This window comes from Lytechinus variegatus, chromosome 13 (genome assembly GCF_018143015.1).
Source record: "Lytechinus variegatus isolate NC3 chromosome 13, Lvar_3.0, whole genome shotgun sequence".
Taxonomy (NCBI): domain Eukaryota; kingdom Metazoa; phylum Echinodermata; class Echinoidea; order Temnopleuroida; family Toxopneustidae; genus Lytechinus; species Lytechinus variegatus.
The window spans coordinates 19,402,221-19,414,696 of NC_054752.1; the positions used below are offsets into that span (position 1 = coordinate 19,402,221).

The 12,476-nt window shown below is 38.3% G+C and overlaps 1 protein-coding gene across 1 annotated transcript; it reads right to left on the minus strand.

The window, feature by feature from the left end:
• Positions 1–2,665: 2,665 nt before the first annotated feature.
• LOC121426692 (proline-rich protein 2-like) lies at positions 2,666–6,214 on the minus strand. The gene is made up of 3 exons (XM_041623066.1): positions 6,005–6,214; positions 3,987–5,087; positions 2,666–2,703 (listed from the first exon to the last, which is right to left on the minus strand). The coding sequence occupies exons 1-3, from the start codon at positions 6,072–6,074 to the stop codon at positions 2,666–2,668; spliced, it is 1,209 nt and encodes a 402-aa protein (XP_041479000.1). The 5' UTR covers positions 6,075–6,214.
• Between the last annotated feature and the right edge of the window lie 6,262 nt (positions 6,215–12,476).

Genomic DNA, 12,476 nt, shown 5'->3' on the forward strand with positions numbered 1-12,476 from the left:
TAAACTTTAGTACAAAACAATAAGCCACTCTCAATTTTGATAGTAAACTAGAATTAATAGTTTATTGTAAGGAAAATCAAAATAATATGAATGTTGCCATTTGGGTTTAGATTTATTCATGTTCATAGAGAACCTTATATTACTACTCTACTTCTATAAATTGCCTTTGAATTTCTATGTACTTCACTACAATTTCATTGTATCCCATAATGACTGGAATCTGTCTGAGAGTTTCAATTTTCCCTCTGTTTATAGAACCTGAAAATTAAGAATAGATAAAAGATATTTTATTGTTAAATGTCCATTGTGTATTTTTCTAAATAGTATGAATATTTTCTAAACTTTTTGAAAGAATTCAATTCTACTCTTTATTGTTGTTTCTTCGTCATGCTTATCAGTCTTGAATAAAGTTTTATATAATCACAGTACAATAATTCATATATATATGTTCTTCGGGTCAAATTTAGACGTCAGGGGATGATTATGTCAAGTTATTATTGTTGCTGTTCATGTGATCCATTCTTTGTAGAAAATTTTTAGACGTTTGTTGTGTGCGGAGGGGCCGTTTATGTGATTGAGGATGTGTGTGGGTGTGCGTGTAAGGGAGAGAGGGTAGGACGCTTGTGTGCTATCTGCACGTAATGTCTTGTTAAATTAATTATATAAGTTATCATAACCAGCAGAAACACTTGCTGTTATCATGTTTATGGTATTAAGAAACTAATGGGCGGAAAGACGCGCAAACTCTTAAAAATAAAATCAAATTCTTATTTAAAAAAAAAAAATTTGATGAATTATAGAGTATTGCGTTCAAATTTCCAATTCAACAATAAAAACATTTTCATCTATCCGCAATTTTTATTGTTCCACGCCTCTACGCTCTCATGGAGAAGAGGTATGGAATTATAAAACAGAGGATGAATAAGAGAGAGAAGTAAGAAAACTTTAAGATTGCAGAGGGTAGAAAAGGTGATGAGATAGGATGGATTATGGTACATGAATGATGAGGTGATTCTTTATGTGAGCAGTGAAAGAGAGAAAATATTCTATTTATTTTCATTACACTCATATTCACCTGTATTCTGGTCCCCCACCCCTCTCTCTCTATTTCTTTCTCTGCACACACACTCACAATTAATGACAGAATTTGAGGACATGATTTTCAGAGGTCAACCGAGGATTATATGAATTTAAGTTTTACTTTAGAACTGAGGACATCTTTACATTAAGCAACGATGTCCGTAAGCAGATATGTCCTTTAACATATCCTGTTAAGGACATCTCTGTATAGTCTGTTGTGAGCATTGATCCGAGGATGTCGTATTTTCACTGTCTGTCCTCGATTGTTTTAAATATGAAATTTAGATAAAAAGTTCATGTTTAAGCCATTTGTCAACTGTACGGGCATGGAGAAGGTCCATGGTGCAAAACCCCGGTGTTGATTTAACACCAGCCCGGAATCTATGTCCACACCACAGAATGAAACAACACTAGTTTGGAAATCAAGCCGATGCTGTTTTAATACTAATTGGTGTTGTGTAAACATCTGTCTGGTGTTAGACCAAAACGAAACTGGTGTTGTATATAACACTTCTCTGGTGTGAATATAAATAGATTCCGGACTGTTGTTAAATCAACACCAGAGTTTTTGCAGTGTACGGGTAAATGCGGAAACAGACCTACACCATCGCACTCCACTTTATTGGTATCACACTCCAACTTTATTTATCTCTCCCTCTCTATCTCTCTCTCTGTAATCATATTCAATTACACATCCCATCCCTTCGAAAACACTGCATCCTCCATACCTACACTAACTGTTTCTTTTTCTATGCCACAGATACCCACACAAATTAATATTACTGTAAACCTCATGGATAAAGTAAAAAAACAGAAATCAAATTATGTAGAGCTTATGGATAACGTCACCCTCCAAATACCAAAGAAGTAAACGAGACACTTGGGTTTCTGATTTCTGCAAATGTTTATTATCGAAATCATACTACAATCCTGATGCCGATTGCAATTCGGGTTGATTCCCGAAAGAGTAGGATACATAAACAGGCCTAAATAGCCAACGTTATGAAGAAGTGTGCTTGTTTCATTTAACGACACTTAAGACGACTGCTGGGACAGTAATCTATTTGGTACCTGTATAATAATGCTTCATTTTGGTGCTATAGCGGGAAAGAAAAAAAGATCGTTATTACTCAGGCTGAGAAGGCTAAATTAGGCCAACCCATCAAGTCTTTCCTCCAAAAGAACTGTGCATTGATTTTTTTTAACAAGATGATTTAAGTTTGCTGATGAATTGTTACTTCTGAAAGCAAGGAATTCAAATTCGCAAAGCCGAGAAACGAGCATACTAATATTTCAAAGATTAGGCCTATGATAAGAGGAAAATCGTATTGACATAATTCTCTTTTTTGGGGAGTATATCATGCCTACAATTTTTATATCTACATCTACTTTGTAAATCATGTTGTACAATACATAGGAAAACGAAAGTTAAGAACTTAACAGATTGATTGAGCTAAAATTTCAATATATAATTTGTATTCATCATATAAGACATAGGCTTGTTGAAGGCCTCAGAGCTAAGTTATCATATTTTTTTTGTTTACTGATCCGTATTCCCTGTCTAATTCCTGGTCCGATTCAAACATCAAATCAATGAGTCTGTGAATCCGCCTAGTTCCGGTTCTGAATAAGGAAAGAAAATGAAGAAAAAAAAAACAAATGCAAAAAGTGAAAGATAAGTTTTTTTCTTATGTTAAAAGGTAAAAATGAGATTTTACATTTGCATTTAATGGTAGAGTCCACTAGATTGTTGTAAAGATAGGAATAAGAATAGTTTTGGAATAGTAGTGTAAACTGTTGATTTGGCACTTAAAAAAATAGGAAAACCGAATTTTTAAGAGACATTATGCATAACGTCATAATCTCATATCGCCCTCCTTCGGAGATACGCCAGCTGCAGATAAACATGATAAACAACGCATGCAAGGCAATGACTTCAGCCTCTAAAGATGGCGACGTGATGACGTCACTGCTCAAGGTCTATATGCCTACACATACGTTTACAAAATCGCAAATATTATTCGTCTCACCTGGCACACAGACTCTATATCACGGCAACAGTCTCTGTACATCCTGCATGCATCGTCGCATTGACACCGTCTGGAATTATTATAGTTACCACATCTTCCCTACACGATCGGCCTGTAATGTGAACAAAATGTCACACGACATGACACAGAGTGAAAGGTCTACATCTTGCAAAGTGGAGAGGGGCCGTTTCGTAAAGATGCTTAGAAACTCATGATTAGGTTTACGAACAACTGAATAAGAAGTTATTGAAATAAGAATATTGAAAACAAAATCCGACTTATTATTTTTTTTTTCATTTATACGATTACATTCACTTCTTAAATAGTAATTATGTATTCCAGCGTTGCAGATCCTATCATTATTCTTTCTAACCAAATCAACATATCTTCTTACTTTATTCTACTCCATAATTCATGTACTTAAGAACTTTAAATGATGAAAGTGAAACACGACTGATTGCATGAGAGTGTCATAAAAGTCAAGATGAATCTTCGTTTACAAAATCAGTCATTTTTATGTTACTTAATAATGCTTTATCATTCTTTATACATTGGTGATAATAATAATGACATGGTAATTCATTGCATTTACAAAAAGAAAAAAATTATGAAATGCAATGGTGCATAGAATGAAGGGTGAAATGCGAAAACACAAATAAGTGGTCTCCTTTTTTTAATATATTACTACATTCTATTACAAAATATTACAAACAAATAATAAAACAATAATATTTTTAAAGTCAAAACGAGTGACTCATTATGTGAAATGCTACACCAATGCCCGACTTGCACTTTAGTCTTGTCAAAAATTTAATAGAAGTGATAAATTCCGTGAGAAATAATGTTGTATGAAATGAAATTATACAGTTAACTCACCTGAAGGAGGGCTGCTGGTAGGTGGGGGAGGCGATGGGCTGTTGGTAGGGGGAGGGGCAGAGCTATTGGACGGGGGAGGAGCGAAAGAACTGTTTAATGGTGGAGGAGGGGTGGTGCTGTTGAACGAGGGTGGAGGCGCAAAAGAGCTGTTGTTTTGGTGGAGGTGGGGGAGCGAGAGAACTGTTGGTTGGTGGAGGGGAGCAGTGCTGTTGTGTGGTGTGTGGTGGTGGTGGAGCAGAACTGTTGCTTGGTGGAGGGGAGCTGTGCTGTTGTGTGGTGGTGGTGGTGGAGCAGAACTGTTGCTTGGTGTTGGGGGAGGAGGAGGAGGGTGTGAGTGATTTCCAGATCCATTTCCTGATGGGGGTGGCGTGGTAGAGAAAAATATCTGGCGCTTTACGATATGACCGTCACTTGAATAGTTGCCAGTGTCGTTCCCCGGCCTGGTGCCGTTGATAGGTTGAGAGTGGTTTCCTCCGCCGTTCCCCGGTCTCGGTCGTGGTCCAGGACTGGTGCCGTTTTCTGGCCTCGGTCTTGGTCCAGGACTTGTGCCGTTTTCTGGCCTCGGTCTTGGTCCAGGACTTGTGCCATTTTCTGGTCCCGGTCGTGGTCCAGGACTGGTGCCGTTTTCTGGTCCTGGTCGTGGTCCAGGACTCGTGCCGTTTTCTGGTCTCGGTCTTGGTCCAGGCCTGGTGCCGTTTTCTGGTCTCGGCCTTGGTCCAGGACTTGTGCCGTTTTCTGGCCTCGGTCTTGGTCCAGGACTTGTGCCGTTTTCTGGCCTCGGTCTTGGTCCAGGACTTGTGCCATTTTCTGGTGCCGGTCGTGGTCCAGGACTGGTGCCGTTTTCTGGCCTCGGCCTTGGTCCAGGACTTGTGCCGTTTTCTGGCCTTGGTCTTGGTCCAGGACTTGTGCCGTTTTCTGGCCTCGGTCTTGGTCCAGGACTTGTGCCATTTTCTGGTCCCGGTCGTGGTCCAGGACTGGTGCCGTTTTCTGGTCCCAGTCGTGGTCCAGGACTCGTGCCGTTTTCTGGTCTCGGTCTTGGTCCAGGCCTGGTGCCGTTTTCTGGTCTCGGCCTTGGTCCCGGTCTAGGCCGAAATCCATTTGCTGCACAAATGTAAAACCGAAAAGACGAGATTCATAGACAGTGCCACGATTAGTCACAAAGGTTTTACAATAGTGAGTCTCTTTCTTACGTTTATACTAGGAATTTAACTTTTCATTTTAAAGACATTTATCAGGGAAAGCTGCAGACTGCCACGAAGGCACGAACTCCTAAAAAATTGGCCATTACGTATAATAAAACCAAAAAAAATAATTAACTGATTACTTTTCGATAGTTGTAAACCTTTTCACCTGCAATAATTATGGCATTAAAATGGAAATCTCAAAGCAGCCATTGTAAGCAACGAAGCATCATTTGACCATAGGCCTATATACAAACACGCCGGCAAGTCGCATTACGGTATGTCGCATTTATCAATGATCTTCTCTATCTTATTTTCGCATATTTTCTTTTGATTTAATGAAATATGATGACCTTCAGGTTATCCAAGAAAAATGCAGAAACAGTGGAATGTTGGTACCTGTAGGGGGACATGTTGGAGGAGATGACGCTATTTCATTTGTTGCTGTTCTTCATTTGAAATTCGGCGAGGGCACCCCCTCGTACTCCCTTTTCCGAGATCGCCGGCCATGTCCGATATAATAATGTGTAGGGTTTAGATTCTTCAGAAACTTATATGTGCCGAATTGTGTACCACAATGTGCTAACAAAACGCTAGTCTACTGGAACATGCAATTTAACATTCGATGTGCGCCATGTTTTACGCTGACTTCAAGTGGCGAATAAAAGGTCTGTCATGTGACTTGTTTCGACCAATCGCGATGCTAGGAATTACACCATTATTTTACGATAAGTCATAATACTATGGGTGTCCCTGATATTCTCGTAAAATTTTCTTTTTAAGCTTCTCAGTAAACCTCAAAACCCTTTTTAAAAACACCATAGAGCCTATACTTACGAGCCTGGGCGGCACAAACGGCAAGAACCGAGATGGCAACTAGCACAGCTAGAATTATTCTGCTTTCCATGATGGCGATGATGATGCTATCAGCTCAGAGCTTAGGAAGATGCCTTGTTGCTTGTTGTCAGTATCCAAACGATGCTGACTATGAATTTCCCAGCTCTACCAGCCCTCAATTTATACATTTTCTGGCCTCTGAATTCTGCAAGGTTAGGTTCGAAAAGTCTACGACTAGGCGTGTACACAGTATTCATTTCAAGGTGCGAAGTTTGAGAAACCACAGGTGTTTTTGTCTTTTTCTACGAGTGCAGCACTGGCTATCCTCTTTTACTTTGAACGCGAAGTTCAGGACCAGCAATCGCTCTTTTCGTATTAAGCTTGTAGTTGTAAGATCAAACGCAACTCTAAACATCAAGCGCAACTTGATTTTCAACCAATCAACAGCGCGCATTTTGGACTTGCGATTGATTTTTTACCAAGTTGCGTTGAAACGCAAATCTTTCCGCAACGGACCCCTGACATACCTGATGTATTTAATTACATGTACGTTTGTCCTGGCGTGGAGTGTTGATACTGACAATGATATATCTCGAAGTATGTTACGATATGATTGTTTAGTCCTACCTTGTATAATATGAAATATTGATCTTCGATTGCGGGGGTGTTAATACACTGATGGGTTCCATCGTATGCTCTAGCTAGGTTATGATCGGAACACTAGTCTTACTATTGTTTAAGCATTTTTTTTTATTTCATTTTATTTTTTGCAGTGATGGCTCCATCACACAGGGGGTCATACTTTGTAAGGGGAAAAAGAAAAAGTTTTCATTGAACTTGAACAAACGCTGAAGTTTGGACGAAAACCGGAAATAGTTCACGATTTCTCAATCGCACACACCCTTAGGGAATTGATAACTTCGTGAAAGAATAAACCTATAGTCCTACTCTTATATATTGTTGATGATGGTGCATGTCAAGTCCTTTGGAAAAATCGAATACTTAAATAAGTGGTATGTTTCAAGCCTTGGTGCGCCAAGGGGTACGTTTTGATAATGATATTTGGCAACAGATGGAAAGATTTCTCTCATATTTTGATTTTCAACGCAAATACAATGTATATACAAGCAATTTTCTTCAATATCATGGCCTGTGCAATGCTTTATGTGTTTTAAATAAATATATATGTCATACCAAAGGTCTTGGTATCTTCATATTCTATTCTGACGCATTGGTTTTAATAATTAAAGTATTTTAACAAAAAATGTGCTCTTTTGAAATACAAGTTTAAGAATGTAAAAAGTCTCACAGACTGGAAACAAATGTTTGACTTTGACAATACTATATGAAGTTTTTACTGCAAAATACCTATCTGATCAATTGAAGATGTATACATGAGGTGGTTTCTGTTCAAAATACATGTAGGGAATAGAATCATTTATATGAAAAGTGACAGATAACTTATGTACTTTTTGAAATGACAATGAAAAAAATACTCTGCATATCTTTTGTTCGTGCATCCACATAAATGAAATATACTAAAAACTCGAACTTTGGTTCTCTTTAAATAATTTACACATCAAAATTTCAAACCACCATTTTTGTACCATTTTTTTAAATTCATTTATGAAACATGTGTTCCCTCTTTCTACCTGGCTGAAGGTTACTGTCATCGACCTTTTTAGTGATTGTAGCTCTTCGAATTCGAGATTAATTCGTAAAGAAAAATGGGTGCAGGAAGAGGTGGGATGGGGCTGCACTGCCCCCTCCCGTCCAAAGTTCCGGGCGGGAATGCTGTGTACAATCAACCCAGCAAGTGTTTTATGAAAGAATCAAACTAAAATGTGATTATTATGACATGAACTTATAGTTGTTATCATTATCATCCTCATAATTGTAATTGTCTTTCACATAATCCCCATGACAGTTCTAAATTATCAAGCATCGCCTTCTCTTAATACCCTTTATCGAATATTGGGTAGAAGGGTGTTTGTATACACACTCACATAATATGTACATATTCATACACACACACCCTCACACACACACTCACTAACGTATAGAAAAATGGGGAAATAATGGTATCAATTTCCGATTATCATGTCAAAAGTAATCACAAGCTGAGATTTTTCACTTTGAAAAGTACAAATTTTTAGTTATTCTCATAAACGTTGACCAGACTTCCTTCATTGTGCTTAGATTTATTCGTTTGTTATGTGATATTCAAAAGCAAACCAAACACGCCCTCGGAGACACACGGTTAACCTCCACCTGACACATCCACACGAGCTACACCAGTCCTAGATACACACACACTCGAAAACACACGATATGCATTCACACATTTCTAACCGTTAATTCCACCCACAAACGATACACAGAACCAACAAACTTACACACCCAACATCCTCACCAGAATACATAAACTAACAATCACTAACAGACGTAAAAGTCTTCCTACTTCCACATACTACCTCATCTTTTTACACACAACCACACCCTCATACACATCCACTACCATGACGTCTGGTAGGGGCGGATCCATAATTTTTTCGAAAGGGGGCAAATTTTCCTGAGGAAAAATAAAATAAGCCAAAAAAAAAGGTTCTAACCAAATATTAAGGGTATTCCGTCCACGAAAAAAGTTGAAAAGCCAAAAGAAACAAATTTAATAAAAAAATTAAGGATATTTTTTACATTACAAAATTTAATAGTGCCTCTCAATAGGGGGCACGGGCCTGCTGTGTCCTCCTGGATCCGCCAAGGACGTCAGGAGTGGCGGCACCGAGCGGGGGGGCATTCTACCAAGAAATTGGGAAAATTATTATCAAGTTGTACAGTAATCTCAATTTAGACATGGTAGAAATTATTTGCTGTAACAAGCATCATATTCAAACTTAATTCTATAAGAAAAAAACATATTTCACTCTTCGAAGTAAAAAAAAATATTCTTCGATTTTTTTTCTAGGTCGCCCTTCCCCCAATACTTTTCTGTTGTCCTTCACCCACCGCCCCCCACTTGAAAAAAATGGTGGCGCAACTGGCCGTCACATGATCATATTATGAAGTGAGGTATCCTAATGAAAAAATTATCTTTTCTCCAATCATTCCTGTGCCATCGAATGATTTAATCAAATTGATGTGCCTATTATAAAGCCATGCAAATACCATCAGTCATCATTAGCATCAAGGTCAAAAGAATGAACAAGACAATTGACACAATATAAAACGCAGAGACAAAGTGTTATTGATTTTCATTTTAAAATTTTATTCAAAATTGATAAGAGGTTGATATCTTCCCAAGATAGCCTCCTTGATTTGTGAGGATTAAGGTAGTATAAGGAAGTATATAGTTGGCACTGATCAACGACTATATTAAATCATGATAGCTTTAAGTGTAGTTTGCAGGCACAGACACTTGGTTTTCGCAATATGCATAGTGCATAATGCAGTCTGAATTAGCGAGACTAATTTCACTAAATACTGTGGCTGGCTCTATTTGACACAGACAGAGTCTTTAGAGTCTAGTCTTCACTTTAGACATGTTATTCGTTGAAGTGTCAAATATGAGTCAGGGCCTGCAGACTAGTTTAAGAGAACATGATCCTATGACTTGCAGGGGCGGATCCAGGATTTCGGACTGGGGTGGGCGCCAAATTATTCTTGGGATGTAAAGAATTTTTTACTACCAACACATATAAAACACTTCCCGCGCCTCGAAGGCATTTGGGACCTTTCGCAATCTTCACCGACGCTAATATTGGGGTCCCTTTACACAAAAGTTAACGCTTAATCATACACTTGATTTTTATGATTGATTGTACATTATAGTCAATAGAATCAAACGTAGAAAACTGCTGTACGATCAATGCTAAACTTTGTGTTACAGGGGGGTACAGGCCCTACAGATCTGCTTTTCGTGTGCAAAATCCTTTCCCGCGACACCCGCACTATACATACATGTATATTATGACTGATGGCTGGAGATATTCGAAATGCAGGACCTAAAATAGATTATGACATGGATAAGAAAGTGGTTTTTCAAACAGATCGAGTACATATTGAATGAGGAAAAACTTACTGATGAACGCTTAGATATAGATCATTACAGTCCATCGAATCGATATTGCATTTAATGTGGATTATTGGTGGATCACTGGCAATTGATTTCATGGGTCAGATCAACCTCTCTAGCCAAAACTATTTCTGTACACAGCATATACATGTACAATACGTTTAAGCACGGACCCTATAGGGTCCATGGTTTGAGCTAACGGGTTTCTTTGTTCTATTGTGTACGCCTTCTACACAAACGATATGCCTCTAGCACACGATGTAATGGGCATTATGTTTTACTTTCCCCAGAAATGGGGATTAGATTCAAATTCCGGGGGGACCACTTCCATTGATAAGTGGATACCAGGCGCGACAATGGAGTTTCGAAAAGCACCCTAAACAATGGAAGTAAGTCTTTTTCATATTATGAAAATGCATCTCTTAATTAGTATTTGGATTGTGACACCCTACAAGTATTGGATATGTCAGTAACCCTTTTTCAGCATTTTAAACATCGTTTTGACACCCTTATAACGCTACATAGGTCTATACGTAATGTACTTGCCCACTCTGTCCCCTTTTACGCGTGGTTGCTCTTGGTATCCACTAATCAATGGAAGTGGGCCCCCCCGGGCGGCCTCTCGAGCTCTAGGAGGAGTCAAATGTGGCTTTGGAAAGTCGTCCTCAATCGGATATATCGCTGTTACCATAGTAGCAACCAGAATTTTGCACACGAAACGCATATTGAACGTTTCCGTCGCAGATGCGAAACGAAAAAAAAAATCTCATGTCACACAATTTGCATCGCCGGCTAGAGTTTTACGACGGGCCCAAAAAGTCTCTTCCAAAATCAACTACCGTTGTAAAGTAGCGTTCGCGTCCTCAAACGAAAGGTCGGGATTTACATGCATACGCGCCCTCATACTGATGTGTTTCAATCGGTGTTTTTGTTATTCCCTACAGAAAAGAACATGAACATGGAAAAGAAAAATAAGGAGAAGAAAAAGATGACCATGAGGAGGAAAAAGAAACTAAAAACAAAATGATGATGATAGTGATAATGATAATAGTTATGATGATGATGACTGGATAGCTGACAATGTTGGTTGTTACCATGACAATGCTATTGGTAGCGGTGGTGTTTATCATGTTGAATATAATTATGACAATGCTGATAGGTCTATCGATTAAAAGGATAACGGTTCGGGCTGTTGTGAAAAAAGGGAAGATTCCCCTTAGTAAACTGTTCACTTTTGTAATCGTGTAGGGTGGATACTTTAACATTCAACGTCGAACAAAAAAATGTTTTTTAAGCAAACGTTAATATACACTCTCTTAAACAAAAGCGACGCCTTTGCTTGAAGGGTTAATCACATGCAACAAACATTCGTTTGATTCTATTAAACTCCGGTCATAATTACATGTATGCCTCATTTCTATCTTGGCGCATTAAAATTTAGTATAAACGAGTGAGACGTTGCATTCGAAGCAAATCTTTGATTTAAACTTTGTCGAATGTCAACCTCGTTTTCTAGACATCAGGTGATTGAAGTAGTTTGATCCACAACTAATCATTCTTATTCATTATTTCAGTAAGAAATTGTTGCATAATAAACGACTAATATTGCAAATAAAGTATATATAAACTTTTGTTTCCCTTCTTTATCATTATACGCGCTTCAAATTTTCCGCATATATTCGTAATTCCGAAGCTTCGTTATTCCGAAGGTTCGTTAATCCGCTAAGGTTCGTTATTCCGAAGGTTCGTATTTCCAAAGGTTCGTAATTCCGAAGGTTCGTTAATCCGAAAACGAAGTGAGGTTCGTAATTCCGAAGGTTCGTTAATCCGAAAAAGAAATGAGGTTCGTAATTCCGAAGGTTCGTTAGTCCGAAAACTAAATGATTAACTAACCTTATTTCGTTTTCGGACTAACGAACCTTCGGAACAACGAACCTTATTTCGTTCCGGATTAACCAACCTTCGGAACATCGAATCTTATTTCGTTTTCGGATTATCGAATCTTCGGAATAGCACCACAAATGTTCGGATTAACGAATCCTTTTGCGTTTTCGGATTAACGAACTTCGATGTATATAGGCAATTTGCGTGTTTCTGAATTACGAAGTGTAACCAAATTTTCATGGACACCACTACACAATGAAAGCAGTTTAATTCGATTAAAATTACTAATGCGATGCACAGTCGGAGTCTTTCGTGTGACTAGGACATTACCATACTTCTACCAACGAAACTGACTCCAAACTGACCGATACACAGCAAAAACTGTGGTGTTAACCGGTGTACATAGAGGACCACACCAGTTATTTTACACCGGTGTTCAATTGGTGTTGTTAGTTTTACACCTATAGGTGTTATTACAACACCTTTTGTTGTTACATTTACACTCTTTGGTGT